The sequence below is a fragment of the Lithobates pipiens genome, unplaced genomic scaffold (genome assembly GCF_037356315.1).
Source record: "Lithobates pipiens isolate NorthernLeopardFrog02 unplaced genomic scaffold, aLitPip1_a1.2 Scaffold_13, whole genome shotgun sequence".
Taxonomy (NCBI): Eukaryota; Metazoa; Chordata; class Amphibia; order Anura; family Ranidae; genus Lithobates; species Lithobates pipiens.
This window is the reverse complement of record NW_027507718.1, coordinates 358,994,411-359,021,220: the sequence shown is the minus strand read 5'-3', so window position 1 is coordinate 359,021,220 and position 26,810 is coordinate 358,994,411. Positions and strand designations below refer to the sequence as shown.

General features: G+C 38.5%; 1 protein-coding gene across 1 annotated transcript in view; it reads right to left on the bottom strand.

The window, feature by feature from the left end:
• Nucleotides 1-22,815, bottom strand: part of APELA (apelin receptor early endogenous ligand) — a 29,277-nt gene extending 6,462 nt beyond the window's left edge. The window contains exons 1-2 of the mRNA XM_077477157.1: nt 22,250-22,815; nt 12,564-12,653 (exon numbers count right to left, since the gene is read on the bottom strand). Coding sequence (XP_077333283.1) covers nt 12,565-12,653; nt 22,250-22,325 — 165 coding nt within the window. The 5' untranslated portion in view covers nt 22,326-22,815 and the 3' untranslated portion in view covers nt 12,564. The remainder of the gene's footprint in view (nt 1-12,563; nt 12,654-22,249) is intronic.
• Nucleotides 22,816-26,810: the final 3,995 nt, after the last annotated feature.

The window sequence follows — 26,810 nt, the reverse complement described above, 5'->3', positions numbered from 1 at the left end:
CTAGTAAAAAATAAATAAATAATAAAAATGATATAAATCTATCCCCTATTTTGTATACGCTAAAACTTTTGCGCAAACCAATCAATATACAATTATTGTGATTTTTTTCCCCAAAAATCACAAGAAGAATACATATTGGCCTAAACTCATGAAGAATTTTTTTTTTTAAAGTTTTTTGGGGATATTTATTATAGGATATTATATTATTCTTTTTTCACAATTGTTGCTCTTTTTTTGTTTATAGCACAAAAAATAAAAAACGCAGAGGTGATTAAATACCACCAAAAGAAAGCTCTATTTGTGGGAAAAAAGGACATCAATTTTGTTTGGGTACAAAGTCGTAGGACCGCACAATTGTCAGTTAAATCGATGCAGTCCCGTATCGCAAAAAATGGCCTGGTCATTAAGGGGCAAATCCTTCAGGTCCTTAAGTGGTTGTTTCACAGTGATTATAAAGCTGGGTACAAATGACTAAATTATTTTCAATTTAACAGATTCCTTCATACACAATATTCAGTGCAGATCGATGAATCTCCTGCTGTGGCTTTTGTATTGTAACAGTTTCAGCCAGCACCTTTCAGAATACATGAACAGTGGCTGCACCTGATTGTATGCAGCCTGTATTTGGCTGACAACTTTCTGCCTAGCTCTTTTGATTTTTCAATCAGTTAGGAGGTGGCTGACAGGGCCACATAGTGAATTTCAGCTAGATCCTGAAAAAATCATATATTGTATACTCAGCTTAACTTGCTTGTAGGCAGGTGCATAAAATACATTTTGTGTTGCACTGTAATGCCTTATGTTTACTTTAATTTTAAATTGTACAATTTATGTGCAATTTATGTGCCTTAACTGGTGCCCAGTTCCCAAGGTGTTCATGGTACATCAGAGGGCACTGCGGGCCACATGTAAGCGATGTAATGTTGTGAGCTGTAATAGATTACATTTCTACAAAGTAAAGAGAAATTCCATTGCCATTGACAACTGCCTGGTCTCAAGTTATTTCAATACTTAGGAAAACGGGCGCATGCATGGCATATCACATAGCATGGGCATATGGCATTTGCAGTACCAATTACCTAATGAACAGGTCAATTGGTTAATGTTTAAGGGGCTGTGTTGCCGTTGCTAGAGATTACAATACATGTGTCCACATGCATTATAGTAGCCAGCCAGTCAGGAAGCTCTCGTGACTTGGCATTATAAGTTTCATGTGTTACTTGTATATCGTATGCTTTATTTACTAAACCTGGATTGTACATAATGTTTGAAAATCAGTCATGAGGAGATGTTGGCAATGATAGGGGTTTTAAGCTTTTAGGATCCGGGTAATCCATTTATATTTTAATTATGTAATAAAAACTTGCACACTATTTAAAAAATCTGAGCATAATCTCATTTGTACCAGTAAAGTCCAAAAATATTCATATTGAGGTTATACAATATTTTCAATTTGGTACAGAGGTAGTAGTTTTTCTCATTATCTGAAAACAATAGTCTATGTGATATTTTGCCTAGACCTTAAACCATAATTGAAAGCCCTGAACCAGGATTTGTTTTATTATTATTATGACAAGAATTAAGTACTTAAAGGGGTTGTAAAGGTTCATTTTTTATTTTCTAAATAGATTCCTTTAAGCTAGTGCATTGTTGGTGCACTTATCTTTTTTGCCTTTGATTTCCCTTCTAAATGTTTTTTTTCTTTGTTTTCTTTGTCTGAATTTCTCACTTCCTGTTCCTCCTCAGTAACCTGTTCAGTAAGCTGTTCTGGCTGACTAACCACCGCTCGGATGATGGTGTAAAGTTTACTGAGGAGAAACAGGAAGTGAGAAATTCAGACAAAGAAAAAAAACATTTAGAAGGGAAATCGAAGGAAAAGGTAAGTGAACCAACAATGCACTAGCTTAAAGGAACCTATGTAGAAAATAAAAAATGAACCTTTACAACCCCTTTAATATTTAAAATAATAATATGATTCTGACATTTGCTTTATTGATTCATGTGACGCATAAATTTCAGTCATGGGTGCGCTACCGATAAAAAGTTTGAAAGAAAAAAAATCTAAAGGATTACCAGACTATAACATTACTCCTGACATTGTCCTGTAAGCATTGTAAAGGTTAGCAATCAGATAGGAACGTGTACCACATGACCAATCAACTTTGCTTCCCCTAAAACAATCAGGTCTGACCAAAGCTGGCTAAACTGTATGATGAAGAGGATCTGTCATGAAAAATATATGTAAATTGTGGTGGTACAGACAATATAATGATTTAAGCGGGCCATACAGGCATTGGAATTCAACCGATTCAGCAAGGACCAGACAAATTTTGATCCATGTATGGGTACTTTGATTGTATGGAAGTCGATCTACTGATCAACTGTACAACCACCCTGTAGGGTTTTCCCACAAGTTATAGCCAGCAGTGCTGATCAGTGTATTCTGATGGCAGGGAAGTCTTTCTGTGGATGGGGAAATTTAGTAATATTTTAAAATGGTGGGTTGAACCAAAGAAAAAAAAAAAGCCTCATCTATTGCTTTACTTTTGTAGTTGACTGCTAGACAATTCTAACAAAGCTTTGGAACTTCCTGGAGCTGCTGAAGCTTGCTCTTTACTTTCTGTCTCCTGCACATTCTTATTGGCCAGTGAGGCAGCCAATCATAGTGATGGACCAATATGGATGTGCAGGGGTGGGATGTAGCCACAAGCTTACTTGTAAGTGTTAGTGCTTTGTCCCTGGATCTGGCCTCAAAAGCATAATATGGAAGTCTGTTTTAGGGACCTGTAGGTACCTCTAGGTGCCTGCATTTGATATGAACTGTTGCACATTTCCTTCCAATTTTGTAAACTAATTCAAAGAGTGTTTGAAAGTGCATATTGACTACACTAAATGAAATATAATGGGTGCTTTGACTGCTCATTTTTGCACCATTTAGCCACTTAATGCTCAATGACGATCAATTTGAAACAATACAAAATTCTTTAAAAAAGATAAATCAAATGGTGTTAATTTAAATGCAATATTTTATTTTTATATTCATATTTTAGGAGCTTTAATCGTCTTTATTGAGGTGTGTGCATTTAACTGGTAAATATGCAGATATGTTTAGTTTGTAAGCCCATGTAAAACCCTTGCAGGATTAGATGTCCTGGACAATACCACAGCTTAACAAAACCCTATGACAAGGTGCCTGTATTTGTGTTCACAACCTGCCCACATTCATCATTCTGAGCCTTTTTCTCAACTTACACTTCCCAGGGGTCCAATTTTGCTTAATCGTGTGGTGCTTTTGTCATGTGAACACGTTCCCATTAGGGATTTACAATGAGGCCACCACATACATTTCAATGGGGCAAGCAAACTGAATTGAATCTGGATGGCTATGATTCTGTGAGAGCAATGGTCTTGTATAATTATCAGGGAATGGTCTATTACAGCACTATAAGAAAAAGAAAGGTAAGCGTATTCTTGAATATTTCAGTTAGGGGTGAACGTAATTATAGTCATACTTAGGGCTGATCATTTTAGTTCATATAGCTGGAATTGAATGTAAATCAGTAATCTATTACACCTTTAAAAAACTAAATGTTATAACTCACAATACTATAGCACATTTGACTGGAAAAATAATATAACTGTGCTGACTTTAGGTGATCTGTGCTATAAGGTGAATTGAAAACAAAAATTTTAGTAATTTTTTAATGGTTTTCATCTAAACATTTTTCCATTTTGTATTGCCTCTATATGGAATAATACAGCATAACAAAATGGTATAAGCCCTTGTACACACGGTCGGACATTCCGACAACCAAATCGATCGGATTTTGTCCGACGGATTTTGTCCGAAACTGTTGCATACACACAGTCAGACAAAGTTGTCATAAAATCCGATCATACTTAACGTGATGACGTTATTTCGTTAGGACGGGACTACGTTCAGGCTAGTAGCCAATAGCTTTGGTCTAGGAATTTGATCTGAGCATGCATGGCACTTTGTCCAATCGGAATTCTCTACACATGATCAGACAAAGTCCGATCGGATCATGTTGTTGGAAAATTTTATAGCCCAGCTGGAAAACTTGGTCCGTCGGATACTCCGATGGAAACAGTCCGATGGAGCCCACACACTGTCGGATTATCCGACAACACGGTCCTATTGGACATTGTCCATCGGAATGTCCGACCGTGTGTACAAGAGCTAAGACATTATAAGAATAGGCATGAAACACTCAAAAGTGTCTGTGGGAATTGTTTAAATCCATAAAACCAGAATGCAAGAATTCATATCTAGATGTATTAAATTGCCAGATATATTTTACACATTTTTTCCCGTAATTCCTGTGTACAAGTCAATTAACAATGATTACAGCACCAGGTATCACTCTTTAAAATACTACTAGCTGTGATAACTATATGTTTTAATGAGCAGGTGAAGAAGCTATTTGAGTTGGTGGTAAAGTAGTGAATAATGAAATGTTAAGACTTTGGGTGGTTAATACTTGTAGCTATGAATTCTTGCATTCTGGCTAGATAGGTTTAAATTAGGTAGTTTCCCATAATGTTTAGGCCACAGACTCTTTTGAGCATTTTTATGCTCATATAGAGGAAATAAAAATGGAAAGAAATTTAGATGAAATCTATTTAAGACAGGGGTAGACAACTTCGGCTCTCCAGCTGCGATTTTTGTTTTCAATTTGCTTTATTGTACAGATCCCCTGAATTCATCATAATTATATTATTTCACAGATTTTTTTTTTTCACTAATTCCTGTGTAAAAGTCAATTAACAAAGATTATAGCAAAATGTTTTTGCTCCATAAAATAATGCTAGCTTAAGGCTGGTGATAACTATGTGTTTTAATGAGCAGGAGAAGAAGCCATCTGAGGTGATGATAGAATAGTGAAAATGAGAAATGAACTCTTTGGCTGGTTAAACAGCCATTTCTCCTCAAATGGCTTGTTTTTGAATCAATAACTTTGAACAGTAAATAATCTTGAGATAAAATACCAGAAGCTGTTAAATAACTCTCATCCGTCTCCGTGAACTGCCTTTTTTTTCCTCTGGTAACTGCCACTACTATTGCCTCTATGTTTACCTGCCTACCTTTGGATAAACACTGCGTTTTAATGGGAACTTCACCCCACCTAACCCCCCCCCCTCCCAAAAAAAAATACATAACACTTTTCCCTGCCTTAAAAAAAACTCTACTTAATGCACCATGGAGTTCAGCATTGTCTTATTTGAAGCAGAAGTTCTCCCTCAGCTGCTCTTAACCAGTGCTGACATCTTTAAAGGACATCTAGTGCATGCACAGACATGCCACGAGTCTTTGCCCTTATCTAAGGGAATTTCCCAGAAAACCCTTCAGCTTGTTTGCGCATTCTCCAGGTTCCCCACGCATGCACACACCCACTGTGGGTCTTTGCCAGTTCTCTGGCAGGGAATGAAGAGCCTTTGTACACATGAGAGAGATCTAGCAAACTGTATAGGATGTGTATGTTACGCATCCCAAGAGGCAGTTTACTAGATCTCACACATGCAACCACAGGCTATGGGTGTGCACATGACGTCACCTTTGTCTAGGCAAGGATTTGGCAAGTAAACATTTAAAAAAAAAAATTAAACTTTTTAAAATATTTTTTTAAGCAATTTTGGCATTTTTTAAGAGTTTACAACAAAGTGAAATCCTATTGGCATTCTGGCAATCGGTTATAAAGAATAGTAGAATCCAGTCACATTGATATGTCTATTTGAACTTGCTAATAGTCAGTGATCGGAAGAGTGTCATAGATATACAGCGAATGTTACTGAAAACTGGAGGAAGCAAACAAGTGGACAAACCTGGAGATCAAGTAAAAATATGCTTTATAAATGGCATTCATTATACAATAGAAAGAATCCAGTGAATAATCAAAAGATGATGATTTGGTGCTTTAAAAATATGACTGTCTACGTGTATTCTGCTATGTTTGAGCTCTCTTTTTTAAATTGTGTTTACTCTTAATTTTTATAAGTTTAACAAACTAATACAATGATGTTGTAATCTCAGTAGCTTGCACTTTGCTCCAAGCCCTGATTATCTTGTTAACTAGAATCCCAAATAATTACATGTCTATTATTTAATCAACCAACCCCTCTTTAAAAGTTATCTTCAGAACTTTATCAGTGCTGAACCTAATGGAGATTTTTTTATTTGGTTAAACCAAACTTTTGGTCATTTAGAAAATCAATCATTCTATCCGGATCTGGTTTAGAGAAAAGCTTTAATGGACTACGCCATGGTAATTAATTTAAGAAGGCAAAACACATTACCATCTAATGTCAATAGCTTATTTTTCTTAGAAGTTAATAGCGCTTCATGTAGTAAATTATTTCCAAGGAATTTTATTGTAAACATAATTGAAGAAAACAATGCTGCAGTATGCACATAAAGAACTATAGTAACAGAACTATTCTGTTAGAAAACCAATGCATTTTTAAAGAATTGTTTTCAAATGGAAATGTCTTTGTACTTTTAAAGAAAGGTTAGATGTTTTCCTATAGCAGTGAATTTGGTAGAGGAAAGTCAAACAATGCAGAGTTTTTCTTACTCCTAGGATAGGGCCATTTATTTGTTTGAAGTCTGCCTGGCAGATGTTATTAAAAACTGAAAAGCTTCTATCATTTTGCAAAACTTCGAACCTCTGGCTATGAAGAATGCCATCAAACATGTTGCTAGAAACTTCTAAACCAGCTTTTCTCAAACTTTTCAACACAGAGGAACCCTTGAAATAGTTCTCCAGTCTCGGGGAACCCCTGCTAAAAATGAGAACTCTACAACTCTGATACATTAGTGTGATGGTCAGTGGGAAGAATGGTCCTTACACTTGTGGTCATTGGAAAGTATTACCTCCTTACAGATAGCTAAAAAGATCAATGGTGTCGGTGGGAACTTATCCGAGAGGTAGAAATGGCCCAATGCTGAAGGAACCCCTAGCAACCTCTGGAGGAACCCTAGGGTTAGACGAAACCCTGGTTGAGAATCACCGATCTAAATAATACACAAGTTTAGGTTTTTTAGGCTATTAAACCAGTTTAGACAAAATCTCACCAATCCCTTGAGTGTAAACCTTCAATAACATTGTGGAGAGGTTAACCATTTGCCACACACCACCTTTACATTTACTGTGGGCAGGCAGCAGTTTTATGCTAAGCGATGTATGGGTACATCACCACCTACTTTCTGGTTTTTGGACACACTGGGCACGTCCCACTGCTAATCTGTACTGTGATTGCCCACAGGACGAGTCTGTCAGCAGGTTACAAGTGAATGATTTTGGCTGTATACCTGCATACACTTATCAGACACATTTAACACCTTGGTTGCCCTCCACAGTTAACCCTTTGATTACCCTATGACCTATCCAGTGTTATTAGTACAGTGACAGTGTACAGTATTATCACTGATCACTGTATTGATGTCACTATCTACATCAGTGTCAGTTGATCAGTAATGTTCCAGCCAGTCTCAATTAGCACCAGATTGTCCACCACACTATCACAATCACACTATACATTGCTGATCATCGCCATTATTAGTTTAGTGTCTGTACATATGAGTATCTTTTTTTTTAAAACCTATTTTTATTAGAGTTTTTTTATATATAAATATAGAACAAAGACCATTAAGCAACATTCAACACTACAATACATTAACCCCCCTGGCGGTGTTCCCGAGTCTGGCTCGGGTGGAAGTTTTGTACCAAAAGTGGTAACCCCGAGCCAGACACGGAACCGCATCGCTGAATGCAGGAGGAGATTACTTACCTTCTCCCCTGGATCTAGCGATGTCCCCCCGCTGTACGAGCGGCTCATCCTCCGCTCGATTCATCACGGAGCCGATCTCCGTTCCCTGCGAGCGTTGCGACGCACGGGGACGGAGATCGGTGCCAAATTCAAAAAGTGAAACACACAGTATACATACAGTATAATGTAATCTTACAGATTACATTGCTGTATGTAATTATTTCACATCTCCTTTGTCCCTAGTGGTCTGCCCAGTGCCCTGCATGCAGTTTTATATTATAAAAACTGTTCTTTATGCCTGAAAACTGGAGATTGTCCATAGCAACCAAAACTGTCACTTTACATTAAAAATTATTTTAGACCAGCTAGAAAATAGCTATAATAAATTGGAATCACTCGCAGAATTGAGGGATAGCAATTTGTGCAGAGATCCGTCATCAAATACTGAAAAGCAACGACAGTGACAATTCTGCAACTGAGCAAATTTCAGTGTTTTTGATTTGATTACACTATTGAATAATTTTTATTATTGTTATATTATTATTTGGTATAATTATTTATAGTTATTTATTATATTATAATTTATGATTTCATTTTTCAAACTTTATCACACCCGGGATGTCTGCTAGACTATGGATTGAACAGATTTAGGAGAGTTGTTCCTAAGAATTGCAGGACTACAATATAAAGCGCCAAATTTTCATGCAAAATAATTGTACCGCTTTTAGCACCTAAAATCCGAAATAATCATACCACCAGGGAGGTTAAGCAATGCGGCGCCTATTGTAGGACATTGACATAACCATTGAAGGATACATCAACACATCAGGGTTATTTACTAAAGGAACATCCACTTTGCACTGCAAGTGCACTTGGAAGTAAAGTCGCTGTAGATCTGAGGGGGACATGCAAGGAAAATAAAAAAAACTGCGTTTTAGCTTGCACATGAGTGGATGATAAAATCAGCAGAGCTTCCACTCATTTCAGATCTACCCCTTAGATTTAGAGCGACTGCACTTCCAAGTGCACTTTTAGTGCACTTTCAAGTGCACGTGCAGTGCAAAGTGGATTTGACATGCAGTGCAAAGTGGATTTGCCTTTTGTAAATAACCCCCATTATGTTATAGACAGTTGTGAATCCCAACAGTCGATTCCCCGAGGAACAAAAAGCAAGTATACCATACCCCCATGAAATCAAAGCAGTAGATAAACAATCAGTCAGACACAGTAGATTCATCATTTATCCAATCTCCTCACACTTTACGGATGAGTGTCTTGATCACAATCAGAATTATACTAGTGTTACCAAAAACATGTAGCAGGATACATTTTGGCCTAAATTTATGAAGACATTTTATTTTTATTGAATATGTTTTATAACAAAACACATGGCAAAAAATATATATATATATATATATATATATATATATATATATATATATATATATATATATATATATATAATTTATTTTTTCAAAATGTTCAGCTTTTTATTTGTATAACAAAAAAATATAAAAAAAACAGAGGCGATTAAATACCACCAAAAGAAAGCTCTATTTGTGTGAAAAAATTATACAAATTAAATTTGGGTACATCGTTGCATGACCGAGCAATTGCCAATTAATGTAGCACAGTGCTGAAAAACAAAAAATGCCCTGGTCATAAGTGGTCATAAGGGGACCTTCTGGAGGTCATGTGGTTAAACACGAAACTTAAAATTCATTTGCTGTGATTGCTGTAAAAGTTATCACTCAAAGAAGAGCACCCACAACAGATTTGCTATGTCCCTTTTTTTCAAACCTGCAAAATATTGAGACTAAAGGTTTCCATAGACATGACATGATTGTTGGCCATACATGTACTACAGCAATTTGATAGAGCAACTGAACTTTTAATACATTTTTTGTTGAAATCTCAAAGCAATTGACTTCACAAAACTGTGTTTTTGATTGTCCACAAATGCACAGCTATAAAGATGTGAATTTACAGTATTGTCAAGTTTTGACTAAATATCGGTGGTTGATTGAACTTAGTGATAACTTAGTTTCTGGCAATGATTTGGAATCCTATTTGCCATACTTGGTGATTTGAAATGTCTAACTTTAAAACCAGATTTAGGCCTATAGACACCAATAGAACATTCATCATTGGGTGCCAATTAGCCACCATATTTGGGCTGTTTGGCAGTGGTTATAATAGGGAAGTTCACATACATTTTTACACTGCTGGTTGGTACCTGTAACTAACATTTTTGGGCAGGTTCATTACAAATAGAACAAGGCTTTGATGGTCCCGCTATACACAATATAGTATTTATGATTGTATCAGAAGTCAGAAATGGGTTTGTGACTATGAAACACAAAAACATAGAACACTTCTGTTATCTGTGCCCAGAAATCCACTTTAGGAGAGCAATGCCCTGCATAATTCATGGGATGTCACCTGTGGTGTCTGTTTCAATTAATAGAGGATGGACCTGCTTCTTGTTATAATCTTGTTCTGGTGTAGGAATGCCCCATTTATAATAATTTCATGTGCTGTTCATAGCATTTACTTTATGACAGCATATATACAAAATTAATTATTTATTTCAATTTTTTTAAAGGTGTTAGGCCTCCAGAGGAAAGGAGGGTTAACAAGTTGACATTCTCATATGTCATGGTAGTGTATTAGTTGAAAAGGAAGCATTGCTGACTGCCATAGAAAATCCATATGCTTCTCATTAAATAAAGCTCCAATGAATCAAACAACTCAAATAATTGAAGGTTGTGGTCTTTTTTATCCAAGCTGACAAATAATGTTAACTTGAAATATTTCTGTGCATCAGAGGAAAGCAGCTCTGGTTTGCTTGCTGTTGTCATGAGACCAATTGACTTTTATACTGGGGATGTTTTCAAGTTAGTCATGTGTGATATCACTGGGATAGAAGATGCTATAAAACATTTAGGTTTCATCAGAATTTACAATAGAGAGCAATCATAATTTATTGGGTACTGTAAACTGTCAGGGGAAGTCTGATTGGATGCAATAGAACAGTGGATTTTGTCCATCATCATTGCTGCACTTTGCTCTGCTTTTTATTGTTTAAATAATGGCCAGACGCAAATATATATATATATATATATATATATATATATATATATATATATATATATATATATATATATGAAATAGAGAAGAAAACAGAAGCCAACGTTTCGTGCATAAGCAAACGGCACAGTCATGAGAGAAATATGGAGGTTGCCATTGATGATCTGTCCTTCAGAAAATGCTAGTTGCCTGGCTCACATGCTGACATGCTTGCTTCAGTTCATTTCTTAAATTGACTCTAAATCACTATGCAGATAAGGACTTATGATTTTTCTCTTACTTACTGATGTACATACTTGTTTAGGGCTGCTGATAGAATCACAGAGCCCCAAACAGCCTACCTCACCCGCTCTGCATCCTGAAACGATTCCTCATACTCTTTAGCAGCCAGCGGTAGGGAAAGGAGAAGAAGCCATCAACACTGCTGAAGTGGCACAGAGGGGGTGCCCAGCAGCAGAGGAATAAAAAATGTCCTGCAGTAGCTGAAAGCTGGTGGGAGGAAAAGGAGATGAAGCCAGATTTCAGCTCCTGCAGGGAGAGCTATACAGGGGATCGGTTCCTGTGTTTCCCCCCTCCCCGCTGCATAGGTCCCCCCATTTTGTCCATAATCCTATTCATACTGCTGCAGAGCCCCCCCCCCCCCCCCCGCTGAACTAATGGGGCTTAAACACCATACAGGAGGATTATTGGTACCCCCTTATCGGTGACTCTGTACTTGTTCAAGGTCAGTGACAGAAAGTATTGAGCCAATCAGTCAGCACAATAGCCAGGCAACTGTCATTCTCATAAGGAGGTCTGAAATCTCTGATAGGTCTAAAGATAACAATTAACCTGAGTCATATTGTGCATACACCCAACAATAAACTTTTATAAGTGCAAAAAATGTGGCTGATCCTGTCAGAAATACAGTGAACTGATAACTAAGGGCGCTCTTTGTCTCTGCTGACTAGTTGTTCTTCTTTCCAGCTCTCTAGGACTACAGAATACCTTCTCCAACTTAATGGACATGAAGAGAAGGGAACGTTTTTTGTAGTCCTAACACACTTTCTGTCCGGCTCCTTCATAGATATAGTAGAGTGAGGGAGCTCTGTCACCTTTGTACATGAATTATTGTATATTACTGGCAGGATCACCAGCTTAAAATAAAGGATAACAATCCTAAAAGAAAATAAAATGAATGCAGCCCCCACTTCTAACAACTGGTAAGCTGCAATATATTACATTTTTGTTCTTGGGGTTAGATACACTGCATCAAGTTCTTTGCTTGCTTTCAGAATTAATCTGTAACTTAATCACAAAGAAATAATAAAGGCGGGATATTTACAGAAGCAAAACCACTCCTCCAACAGTCTGTTGGGTAATCTTTGAACATACAATTTAGCATACAGAAGGCTATAATGACATATTCACAGTCAGTGCTGGGACAAGATCCTTAAGCATCCAAGGCAAAATAACCAATGTACCCCCACTCATCAGCTTAAATACCCAATATGACCACTCCTACATCCTCATTAGCAGGTCCAGCCTCTTTTGTGCCCTTCCCCGCTAAAGTGCCCAAAATGGCCACCACTTCTTGCTTCTCCCCAACCCAGCCATGCATACTGTATATGTCTTTTAAAAAGAGAATCTTTATAGATGTACTTAGGAATGAAAAGACTGAATAGGTAGAATAAGTGGAAATTTACCTCAGGGAAAGGGTACCCTTGAATGAAGAGGCATGCATCTTTTCAGAAAACAGTTGTGCCTGTGTATCCTTCTACGCTGACCTTGGTGTGCTGCAATAAATGAAAAACAAAATTAGAACTATTAAAGCTTTATTGACTTAGGTTTTGTTTTCTTGTACAATGAAAAAAACATTTACAAACTGCAATTACACTGCTCTCACAATAAAAGTGTAAAACTGAAGAAATGGGCTTCACCTGCATCTTCACTAATGCAGGGCAGGATAGAATAGGATAGGCAATCTAGTTGGTAGTTATCTCCACTACCTTCAATTTCCTTTCTCTGTTATTGTCAGGGCATTTTTTCAGCTGGAACTTGGTGGAAATGAGTTCCACCACCTCTGGCTCAGGCCTTCTGCTCCCTGCTCACCACTATCGCTTGTAAACACAAAAGTCAGGCTTCTGTGTTTACCAGTGATGATTTGTCTCCCAACGGCTCCCACAGATCTGATCTCCTGAGCAGCTCCCACTGAATGCAGGATGGTAACAAGGGAGATGCAGGTGCATGGGGTGCATTGCACATCCCGACACCCCCACTAGATGATCTCCCTGCAAGTGAGGGAGGAGGAGTCACTTAGTTTTCAGAGAGGTACTAGTGCCTGCTGGGTGCTTTAGCTTAATACAGCAATAAACATAAATTATATGGAAGATGGTGGCTCTTTTAAGGGGGGGGGGGTGGAATATGGCTGAAGGGAGGGGGGAGTTGCATGCAGCGTTCAGAGCTGAAGAGGGGTAAAAGTGACATGTGGATGGGGGATGCAGAGGTAAGCAGCTGTGGACAAAGCCTAAACTCTGCACTCTGTACATAGCACACCCCCCAACTCTGCATGTAGTGCATCCCTAAACTCTGTACTATGTACGAAGCGCATTCTGGAACTTTTCATGTAGTGCATCCCTAAACTTTGTACCATGTACCAGTGCACCCCAAAAACTCTGCATAGAGTGAACCCCTAAACTCTGTACAGGCATACCCCAATTTTAAGTACACAATGTGGTTTATTTACTAAAGCTAGAAATTGCAAAATCAAGTTCACTTCTGCATAGAAACCAATGAGACTCTAACACCAGCTTGTTCAATTAAGCTTTGGTAATAAAACCTGGAAGCTGAATGGTTAGAAGTGAGCCTGATTTTGCACTTTTTAGCTTTAGTAATTAAAGGGATTGTAAAGTAATTTTTTATTTTTTTTTAAATAACAAACATGTTATACTTACCTCCACTGTGCAGCTCATTTTGCACAGAGTAGCCCCGAACTTGCTCTTCTGGGGTCCCTCGGCGGCTGTCTCTGCTTCCTCCCGCAGGTACTTCTCACGTTCATGCGAGCTCCCTCGCATGGTGAGAAGCATCCCGTGATACAGCCGGCGGCTATAGCGGCTCGCTGTATCACCTGGCCCTGCCCCCCGGCGCTCCGCGCCAGTGGATGTGATTGACAGCAGCGCGAGCCAATGGCTGCGCTGCTTTCCATCCATCCACTCCAGCCAATCAGCGGGCAGGCTGAGTGGCGAGGAAGGACGGCGGGGGCGAGCGCGGGATTTTCGAGGGGTGAGGTGAGTAAAACGGGGGGCCCGGGGCGCCGGCACTGTCAGATGTTTTTTCACCTTAATGCATAGAATGCATTAAGGTGAAAAAACATTTACCTTTACAAGCCCTTTAAACCCCATTGTGTACTTAAAAGTGGGGTATGCCTGTACTATGTACCAAGCGCACCCCCAAACTCTGCATGTAGTGCATCTCTAAACTTTGTACTATGTACCAAGTGCACCCCGGGACTCTGTACATAGCAAACCAATAAACTCAGTACTATGTACCAAACACACCCTGGAACTCTGCACATAACGCACCCCTGGAGGGGGGGGGGGGGGTGGGGGTGGTAATTGAGTTCCTGAACCTATTAACTGAAAATAAAAAGCCCTGGTCATTGTTAATTATATACAGAATGTATATATATTTTGATTATATACAGTTAAGGTTACCATTAACTTAGTCACACACACATATTACAATTTCATTGTACAATTTCCATACAATCTACTTTAGACTTCCCAACAAGCTGGTTAGTCCAAAATCCCACCTAGGCAAGTTATTGATTTGTCTCATATAGTTGTTGATAAATATAATCAAATTGTAGCGTATGTGTGCCCATTAGATATAACATGATCATTGATTGAGAGATAATAGGAATATATTTGGGCACCTCCAAACCTTAGAAGAGATTTCTGGCTAATATATGTCAGAAGGTAAAAGTTTTCCTTAAGTTGTTTTGGTCCCCAAAATAATAATGGCACCATTGAAGCAAATCATAGACTGTGGTATGTTCACTTCATTACTAAAGCTGACCCTACACAGTCAGTGTAGCTGACTTATAGTAGCTGATTTATGCATGAACAGAGGTGATCAGGTTATGTAAGTCTTCCCAAGGAAGCAATAACAAGCATTTAGGACTGTTTGAAGTATATATAGAAATGTACCAGTAACTTGCTGGAATGACCGGTGCCATTCTTTCCATTTTCTTTGCATTAGCCATATACTGTGCCATATTTAAAGTGAACCAAGCTAAAATTAAGATCAGAAAGGGTTTAAGGATGAGCATCAGACTGTCTAACTGCCATTTTATGCTTATGGCCAGCTTAGGACCACTGACTGTACCATTATGTTAGATAGTATAAATAAAAAAAACACAATAAAGTCTTTTACACACCGGCAGCCAAGCATTAAGGGTTAAATAATCCAGTGACAACTCTTTCAAATGCTTCCCTCATTTGCATTCTCTTGTTTAACACATTGTTCAGGGAATGCATAGAAACAAAAGTTCTTTTTTTCTTTTACAATTGCCACCAACTCATGTGCATTTTGTAGTGTAGGTAGTATAGGGAAGAAGAAAACAGCCACATCTGCCTGCATTGATTGCAGCTGAGCTACAATGTTTACCTATGCCGAGGAATACCAATGAATATCTCATGCATTGCAATTTGTTCTACCTCTAAACCTTACTAATGGACATGGCTGTTTAAATAAAGATAGCTGTAAACATTTTTGTTTGTTTTCACAGATATTTGCACCATTACCATTTATATACAAATGTAATAGAAATTGGTCTTCCATATGAACCATTTAACAAGTAAGTGAATGAGGTACATTGTGAAACCTTGATAAATGGTATTGAAAATGTGTTATGGGTACTTTAAGTCTAACACTGGCCAATGTTTTTAGGCTTGGGAACTTTGGGGAAGATTTAAACAATCTGTTGGGTATTTTTTTCTTTCTGTGACCATATTAGAAGGAATTTTTTTGTCCATGTGACATTCTGTACAAGAATGGGGGGGAAATCACTGGAACAAGAAAGCTATAACGACAATAAAAGCATTTTCAGCATTTCCAATTCGGCCTCACACTGATAAGTATGTTATTTTTTTATTTTTATGTATGTCAAAAACAGCAGATCAGAATGTATATAGGACATTTAGCAGATACTCTTGGCAGGTCTCTCTTGAGGAAAAAGTCTATTGACTCTGTAGGATATTTTAGGCCAATAGCATACTGTTCCCCCAAAATAAGTATGGCACTAGTGTGCGATCTTCTCTGATTTGAGGCTTTATACGACAGTCAAGACAAAGATCAAGCCATTTAGATGTACCTATAATTAAGTGTGATCTGCACTAGTAAACTACCCATGCACTATATTAGTCTTACATTTTAGTCATGCAAGAAACCCTGTGTCCATCCCATTGCTTCAGGCGGTGGGCCTGTCTCCATAAGACTCCCATCACTTTCTGTCCAAACAGGAGCTGAGCGAAAATGTCACCAAAAAGGACACATACAGCAATAAAAATCTGATAAAGGATCTAAACCTTTTCTGTTCTATCCAAAACAAAATAAACCAGTTTGGCTGGATTTGGGATTTAATAGATTTCTGTCTCTGGGTAACTTTAAGAAACCTGTATAAGTGAGAAAACTATAAACTGTTCTAGCCTACTAAAAATCCCTGTGTCCATGGGCATCAAAAGACCTCCACAAACAGCCCCGGCCAACTGACCTCAGGGGAAATAGTAATTGTCAATGTATTTTTGCCAGTTACTGGTTTTCCAAGAGAAAAAGATGGTGGCATGAATTTCTTACAGTTCCCCCCTCCCTTCTTTCATTCCATAAGCATGTATGCTCAGGCAATCCAAAATTATATGCTTATGGAAGATCTTTCAGAATAAAACTTGTACCTCTATAGCTGACAGTTCTGCTATCTAGAGAAGGTTTTCTATAGGAGATTCTGACCCACTTACTACTTTACTTTATTGCTTACTTTATTTCCTACTTAGGTATTCCTTTATAGAATTAAAATACAACTAAAGGCAACATTTTTTTTAGTTTTGGATAGAATCGAGAGGGATTACAACACCTGTCAGTTTTTATTGCTGTCTGTGCCCCCGTTAAGGAGTTTCACCCTCTTTATTTGTCCTGTTTACCAATATCATTGAAAGTGAAAATAGAAGAAAAACTCAAATCTTGGGTTGTCCCCAGAATATTAATTGAGGGGAAATCTTCCAATGGGGGCACTAGTTCTGGTACCCTGGGGGTTCCCAATGATTTTCCTTAGTTTACACTCTTCCTGTTTAGCTATGGGACAGGAAGTGAAGGGAGATCTCTGCAATGGGACACAGACGGCAACAAAAAACAGGGGTTATAACCCTCCCTTGCTCTATCCAAAATGAAAAAAAAAAGTTTTGCCTATAGATCTACTTTAAAATGAACTGCTTCCCGAACAGCCACCACAGTTATACTGCGGCAGGTTGGCTCCCCTGCACGAGCCATCGTAGCTGTATGTTGGCTCTTTAAGACACTTTAGCAGATGCATGCACCTGCAGCATGTCCCCGAAGCTGATGCACATGCCCGGCGGGCACGATGACCACCGGGCACCCATGATCGCACGTGACAGAAAAAGAACCAGGATCTATGTGTGTAAACACACCAATCCGGTTCTCTCAGGGGAGAGGAGACAGATCGTGTGCTCCTACTAAGTAGGAACACGGTCACCTCCCCTACTCAGTCCCACCCCCACCCCCACAGTTAGAACACATATAGGGAATACAGTTAACCCCTTGATCGCCCCCTAGTGTTAACCCTCCCCTGCCAATTACATTTTTACAGTAATCACTGGCTATTTTTAGCTGTGATCGCTATATAAATGTCACTGGTCCCAAAAAACTGCCAAAACTGTCCGATCTGTCTGCTGCAATGTTGCAGTTCCGATAAAAATCGCAGATCACAGCCATTAATAGTAAAAAATTAAAAAATAAATAAAAATGCCATAAATCTATCCCCTATTTTGTAGACACTATAACGTTTGCGCAAACCAAACAATATACGCTTATTGCGATTTTTTTAACCAAAAATATGTAGAAGAATACATATCGACCTAAACTTAGGAAAAAAAAAATTGGCCATATTTATTATAGCAAAAAGTACAAAAAAAGTGTTTTAAAAAAAATTGGCGCTCTATTTTTGTTTATAGCGCAAAAAATAAAAAACGCAGAGGTGCTCAAATACCACCAAAAGAAAGCTCTATTTGTAAGGAAAAAGGGACATCAATTTTGTTTGGGTACAACATCGCAGGACCACGCAATTGCCAGTTAAAGCGTGCAATGTCCCATTGCAAAAAATGGCCTGGTCAGGAAGGGGGCAAATCCTTCTGGGGCTGAAGTGGTTAAGGAAGCAAAGGCGGCTTGAATGTTGCTTATACCTTCAGCTGACACTCTTTTCTAGCAACCAGTCTGTCAGTGGCTTGTGTGCAAACCAAGTGTATACTTTTTATAGCCCTTGGCTTTCAGTACAATGAAAAAACTGAAATGGCCCTCCAAGTAAGCTCATACTGTACAGTGGCTGATTTACTAAAGCAGTATAGCCTGTTTCCTTTGCAGAGTGAATTTTCTCTTAAGAATACCCTAACAAACTGTGCATTATGATACCATTCTTATTAAACACTCATGTTTTATAAAAAAGGATTGAAGGCTAACTAATGCTTTATGGTCAATGAATAGTGCATCTGAAGGAAGAATAGCTCTTCTATATGGTATATTAACTGTAGGTGGCAAGCATATCCGTTATGTAAGCCACCTTAACAGACAGCTGGCTGAAATGTCTAGTGTTTTTGTCTCATTGCCGTCAACCATTCAAATGAGTTATAAACAGTCATAAAAGCCTCCCCTAGGTTTATTCTGCACATTCATAAAGGTGCAATAGACCTTAGCTGGCCAGGTGGATAGCACTGTAGATGCAAGCTCCTCTTTGAGCTACTGATTTCAATCTATGTTGATGTCTTGCTATTGTATAGGTCTTCCATCACCATTTGATATGCATTTAGTGTTCCACTGAACTTTTGTTAGGCAAGAGCCAGTATTCCACCCATCCTAGGACACATTGTTGAAGTCCTCTTCTATAAACTTCTTCCTCCCTACTCTATTTTGTTATGCAAAAGTGCAGCCCTTGTGTTAACCCATTCATTATGGCCAATATCACTGACAGCACAGTGCCTGTAGCACAGGTGTTAGCCCCTATGAACATACTTAATTCACTGAACCTACAAAACTGGGGTCGTGGGTACATGGTTGATGTGTAAGTATTAACGAACATGATTAGATATGAATAGATTGCAATGAAATTTAGTTTCTCTAAAATATCTCAGCTGATTGTGTATACAGTACAACTGAATTAAACTGATGACCACTTTACAACATTGTAAGCTATATCTTGTGTTTCTGCCTGAAAAATGTTCCTAAATGTTAACTTGCTTTGTGCACTGCTCCAGATCATTTGGTGAAGGGGGTATCATGATGTGGGGTTGGTTTTCAGGAGTTAGGCTTGGCTTCTTCCAGTGAAGGGAACTCTTAAGGCATCAGCATACCAAGACATTTTAGACATTTACATGCTCTTAAGTTTGTGAGAACAGTTTGGGATGACCCCTTCTTGTTCCAACATGACTGGGCACCAGTGCACAAAGCAAGATCCATAAAGACATGGATGAGCGAGTTTGGGGTGGAGGAACTTGACTGGCCTGCACACAGTCCTGACTTTATAACCCGATAGAACAACCTTTGGGATGAATTAGAGCAGAGACTGCAAGCCAGGCCTTCTTGTCCAACATCAGTGCCTGACCTCACAAATGCGCTTTTGGAAGAGTGGTAAAACATTCCCATACACACTCCTAAACCTTGTGGATGGTCTTCCCAGAAGAGTTGAAACTGTTATAGCAGCAAAGGGTGAGCCAACTCAATAATGAACCCTACGGACTAAGACTGGGATGCCATTAAAGTTCATGTGCTTGTAAAGGCAGGTGCCCCAATACTTTTGACAATATAGTGTGTATATATGTGTATATATATATATATATATATATATATATATATATATATATATATATATATACACACACACACAGTATATGTTGTATATGTATGTTATATATTCATTCATATACTGAACAACATTGTATTAAAGATTTAGGTGCTACTTATGAAAAATGTGGTAGTGTTTGGATAAGAAGTGATAATAATTGTTATGAACTGTGGACCAAAGGTAGAATGTCAATGTATGGCCTAATCCCATCCCCAAAGCTTTGGTTTGTGAGCAAAGATAATTTGCATGTGATATTGAAATCAATGTTTTGTGTTTTTTTTGCCACCATGGAATTTATCAGGTCTGAACATCCCAAAAGACCCTTCCCCTTTTTCTTTGAGGGGAAGCAGAAATTCATAAATAACATGCATGCTACATCAGACAGATAAATTGTACAAGAGCAGTGGTGGGGCTTGAGTGATCAAGCTGGAGAGGTGTCTCCCTGCCACTCCATTTCACTGATACATGCTGTGTCTATAACTAGCCCTAGTACTGGTTGCAAAACTGGCAACTATTACTCATTAAGGGCATTACATTGAATTCAATTACAAGTTTAAATTAAAATGAAATAATTCATTAATAGCATTAAATTATATTTACGTCAAGTAAATAATACGTTTACTGACCATGAATTGCATTTATCTGTATACTAAAAGTAACTTTAACTTCTTGAAGAAACAGGCGATTGCTAAATTTCTTTTTGCTACCAGTTAAATATCTGTCAGGTATCCAAATTAATAAGTTAATATACATTTTTTAAAGTGAAAATCTGTAAACTGTATACTTACATTTCTTAATAATTTAGTATAGCAGTTCCAGAGCCTTTTAGAGAGATTCATTAACACTGTCAATAAGGTTACATTTTAGTTCTGAAAACTTCATTTTGTTAATTTAGTCTGGTAGAGTAAGTACAAGTTGGCTTATCATAGCACATTTTTTTTGACTATTTCCACTAGAGCTTAACCCACCAATTATTTACGAAACTGTTTCCAGATGCAAAAAAACTATTTAAAACACCAAAATGACACTGAAAGATTACTAAGAAATTACTCAGACTTGAGTCATGATGAGCTAAGGTGTCATAAGAAGTGCCGGACACTGACAACTTGCTCCATTTTTAAAAAATAATTAAAAGACGTCATTCTGGTATTAATACAGTTTTTTTTATCATATATTATATGTACTCAATGCACTAAAACAAACAATTAACCTGTATTGGGTAATCACAATGATAACAATCCTTGCAATACCCAGATTTTTAACAAAACTACAAACTGCCATTATTATCTAATAGCTCATGTCTATAGACTTTAGGCAGTGTTTTTCCAGATTTTCCTTGGTCATGTAAAAGTTCATAAAATATTTTATCCCTCCAAAATTCTATCTCAGCCGAGCAATGCTTGCTGACGATGTTGATCTATTGCAGGGATTTTTCGATTTTTTTCAAGCAAACAACCTACTGAGAGTCACACATTGCAACAAACCACTATTTTCTATCTGTGTAGCTTGAACAGGTGATTTTTAAATACCAGACGCTGTGGGGGAGATTCACTAAAACTGGTGCACACGGAATTTGGTGCAGTTTTGCATAATGTCCAATAAGCTTCTAACTTCAGCTTGTTCAGTAAAGCTTTCACACTACAATCAAGAAGCGGATTGGTTACTATGCACAGCTGCACCAGATGTTGTGTGCACCAGTTTTAGTAAATCTCCCCCTGTAAGTAATCTCATAGAGACACAAAGGGTAAAAATAAAATTGACACAAATCTTATATACAATATATGATACATTGTTAATTGATTATTTTCCTACTCCCACTCAAGTCTATGCAGGAGAGGAGATTATTATCTAATGCTGATGTGTTCATAAGTGGTTGAGCGCTCATCTGCGCGACTTCAAATCACAAGTGTAGCAGCTCTCATTAAAAGTAATGTGATGCAAACAAAACAGTCAGTTGCAAGAAATTTTAAACACAATTGTAAGGTTAAAGATTTTCTATGTAGGTAAGGTTAAAAATTGCCATGCTAGTCCTGTTTCAAATTTCTGCCAATTTGCAATCAATAATTGTATAGAATAACCACATCAAGTAAGCATAATAAAAAAAAAATAATACCTTTTAAATTGTTAAAATTTTAAGTTAAATAACACAAATACGTTTAAAACCTAAAAGCAAAACATTAAATACTATCATATACATATTAAAATGAAATGATTATATATACGGTAGTATCAGTATTGGTTGAAGTTTTGATTAAAAAAAAATCTTACCTGGTCTCTGTCCATTTGCAAGAAATAAAGTCATCAGGATGATCAAAAAAATGTAAAATAATTTCTGAAAATCCATTTTCCTTCTGAAAAAAGGATATCCCAGTGAGATTTGGACCTGATGTATCAACTCCTTCAAAGCTTCTTTCAACTAACTCGACTTAGATTAAAGTGTTTGCTGCATATCCCTGCAAGGTTAATGATCACAGGAGACAAGGTATAGAGCCTCCCACTTTGTGCCTTTCTCTCTCATCCAGAGTGTGGGTCCTTCCTGCTTTCTCTCTGTCCTTGCCTAGTTTCCCTGAATAAATACTGGTCTCTACAAAGTAAACAGTAGCTGGTTGCCAGTGGATATAGAATAAGAAACCCCAAAAAGGGGTCTTCCCTTTAAATACTTATCTGGGCAGACCTATGCAAACTAAGGCATGATACTAGGACATTTACAACTGTTTAACTTTGCATCTCCCATATTGGACTCATACACAGCATAGCAGCGGAAATGACAGGAAGTCCCTCTATTGTCCCTATTTTCAATGAATCCTGAAGCACATATTTAAAGCCTTGATATGCTTTGTGGAGGGACTTGCTGCTCCGTTGCTTTATCTTTTACTGAACTAGCTGCAAAGTAGCATTCATTGAAAGGCTATCTATGGGCTGTTAAATCTAATCCCTGAGCATTGTGAGCCTGAATGGGTGTTGGGTCCAGCCTATCCTGGAATGAGTGGCAGATTCACTGACCCAATGACAGTGTCAGCTTTTTAAACTGTAATTTTGCTGCACCCATCTTTAACAACAAATTCACTTCTGCATGAAGGAGATTATAATTTGGCAGTATGGGTGACCGAGAGATGTCTAAACTTCCACTTAGCTATGTGTCTTTACTGCAGTACTTCGAAGGTGTTTGAATGGCAAGTGCAGTGCACTGCATGATCATTTTTGTCCCCGAATGGATTTTTGATTAGCTCGTAATTTGTTAGGCTCAAAGCACTCATACAGTTGTTCTCATGATTCAAAATATAACATTGAAGTCTTGTCACAGACTGCATGGTAATTATTTAAACAAAGTTATTTGTTAGGTTTTTTTTTCTCTCTTAAAGGGGAGGTCCACCCTAAAAAAAAAAAAATGCATAAAAAGGCTGCAAAAAATAAATAAATATTTTTTTTTTCACTTACCAGACATGGCTGTTGCTAGGCAAATCATCCTAATCTGCCTCTTCCTATTCTGCGGTGATCTTCTGTCTTCTCCTCCTCGCGTTGTCTTCTGGAGAATGGGGCGCGGTGCGTTGTGGGCATGCGCAGTAGGAAACATGCAGTGAAGCCGCAAGGCTCCACTGCCTGTTTCCCTTACTTTGAATGGTGGCGCTGGGACCAGAGAGCCGAGGGACGGGTCAGCCTCGGGCGGCCGACATCGCGAGCACCCTAGAAAGATAAGTGCTTATTAAAAGTCAGCAGCTACAGTGTTTGTAGCTGCTGACTTAAATTTTTTTTTTCCACTGGCCCACCCCTTTCAGTTTTGTCTGTTTTAAGTTCTACAAAAAATGAGGTTACATGTGCCTAACACTACATGTTTGATTTTATGTATAATCCAAGTGTGGGGAAATATATTTACCCCTTTATTGTAACTTCAGTTACCTATTATTCTTGTGAGTAAAACATTTTTGATAAAAAAAAAATATTTTAGTTATTTGTTAGGAGAGAAAAGTATTGAGTAATATGAATGCTAGGTTGTTGATTGGTCTCCTTGAAAAATCTTTGATCCATTTATTTAGATTTTTACTGCAAACTGAAAAAATTATGTATTACTTTCATGAGATCTTAAACAAGATACCATATGCAGTGGATGTAGTGGTTCTAAACTCAGAAGGTTACAAATTGTTGTAAAGGCACACATTTTTTTTTTTTACTTGTACCATTTTTACCTGCTCTTGTACAAAGTGGTTTCTTACCTCCTCTTCTGGAGGCCCTGCTTGCACTCTTTGCTCCTCGTCTTCTGCTAGTGCCCCCATAGCAAGTTGGGTGCGGTGGGGGCACTCTTGCAGGCACACTACTGAGCGGGGCTGTGAGTATCCATAGACACACACAGTGAGGCTTGGCCCCATACCCCTGCTACTTCCTCTCTGGATTTGTTGACAACAGCAGGAGCCAATGGCTCCCGCTGCTGCCTCTGTGTCCTGCGAGAAGCGGGAGAAAGAGCAGTACTGCTGCAGGCGGGCAGAGCGATGGATCAAAAGAGGAACCAGGTAGTAGAGGGAGCTGATATTGGAAGGGTTTGTTACCTTAATACATTGAAGGCATTAAGGTAAAAATACTTATGCCTTTAGAACCAATTTAATGCATTCTCTGCATTAACATGTAAAATGCCCCACTACCTGTTCTAGAACATCCCCATCCCTAAACACTTACTGCCCCTATCACTGATCTAGCACTGTCTCGGTTCCAGCACCACTTCCCTCCCTTGCTGCTTTCACGGCAGAAACTGAGGGAAGTGGCGCCATAGGCTCATGAGTAGGAACCGAGGGTGTGGCTCACTGGCTCTGTGTGTGTCTATAGAAGCACACAGCCCAGCTCGGGAGTGCATGCACGTGGGTGCCCCCATAGCACATGGCTTGCTAAGGAGGCATCCAGGAAAAGGAGGAGTGAACAGTGCCAGTAAGGGATTGCCAAATAGAATGTATGGGACCACTCTGTGTTTTAACAAAAAAAAATCATTTGACTTGAAGCAAGCTTTCAATTCTAATCAGGGCATATAGACATCAGTATTTTAACTAAATGCTTTTAATATGTGTTGCCCATGTCTTTCATAGTTGAACATACTCGCTTTTCTTTTGCTCCTTGGCTACATGCTTCCACCTCTAGGAGAGAACCGAGGAATCACACTGATATCTCCAACCTGTGGTTTGGAGCTTACACAAAGAGGAGAACTCTCTCCCCATTCCTTTGTAACGAATGACGGGGCGGGCCAGGGACAATAAAGCCAAAAAGATGATGCCGACATTCTCCAGTCAAAATATGATTGGCTCTATCTGACTTTCTGCAACTTCCCATGCACACACGTGCTTGTGACCCCTTAGCATTAAGAGAGTCATGCCTGGTATTAGAAATCTTGATAATGTAAATCATTTTGGATCATCTGTACATGATGGATTTATGGGTATATGGCATTCATCTTTTTAGGTATCCAAAAACCTTTATATAAAACTGCCATACAGACAAGAGACATCTGTAGATAAAAACAAACTGTGTAGCTTTAACTAAAGTTGAATAATACTCTTGGCACCTTTTAATTAAAATCTTTGGATCTGTACTAATGCTCTAGTGAAGCCCTAGTTATTAGCAAAGTGCACTAACATAATCAAATTTTAGTTCACTGTCCTATTAGGAAAATAAGCTGAATTACGTTCTGCCCCCTATTAAATAAAGCTGGTTTTGTATAGATGCTGCCCTCTACCTTACACAAAGGGGCTCAGACACTGCATTGAGATCAGTAAGGCATTCCCAACTTTCCTCCTTCCTCCAAACACTTACGCCTACAGCCCACATTTCAAATGCAGCATTGAACATCACCTGGAGGCATGTGTTTTGTTTTACCTAGCACTCTCTTTTACAATAGTTTTTTTTTTTTTTTTTATAGAAATGCAGCTTTAGGCAGTATGGCTAGTATCTCATGTCTGTTTTCCTGCAGTATAATGTGTGCATTTTACTGCATGAACATACATTTCAAGTAGAAAACCCTATGCATTCCCTTGAGGCTAGCCCACAGCTATTCACTGCAGCATCTTTGTAGGACTATGTGTGTTAAAGTATAACTGAACTAAGAAACAAAAACATTTTATATATTGCAGCTAATCAGTCCGTAGATGCAGTGATTTCATTAGTTTTAGTTTTTTGAAAGTCTTTTTTTCCTTTTATTTCTTCTGGTGATCCTGCTAGTAAAACACTTTCTGTCCTAAATTAGGGTTGCCACCTTTTCATCAAGCCAAACCTGAACACTTTAGCAGCGTACTGCACATTATTTTTTTGCAGGATACACTATAGGATTATAAAAGACTTGGGACACTTTTGAGTGCCCAGGAAGAGCAGCAATGCGGTGCGGTGATGAACAGTGGGGGTAGCCAAAAGGTCAGTCTGTCCCCCAGTACAATCCCCCTAGGTTAGTCTGTCCCCCAATATAGTCTCCCCCAGGTCAGTCTGTTGCCCATACATCCTCTCAAGTCAGTCTATTTCCCAGTATTATCCCCCCATGACAGTCTGAACCCCCGTACATTCCCCCAGGACAGTCTGTCCCCCACTACAATCCCCCTAGGTTAGTTTGTCCCCCAATATAATCCCCCCCAGGTCAGTCTGTTGCCCAGTACATCCTCTCAAGCCAGTCTATTTCCCAGTATTATCCCCCCATGACAGTCTGTACCCCGTACATTCCCCCAGGACAGTTTGTCCCCCAGTATAATCCCCCTAGGTTAGTCTGTCCCCCAATATAATCCCCCCCAGGTCAGTCTGTTGCCCAGTACATCCTTTCAAGTCAGTCTATTTCCCAGTATTATCTCCGCCATGACTGTCTGTACCC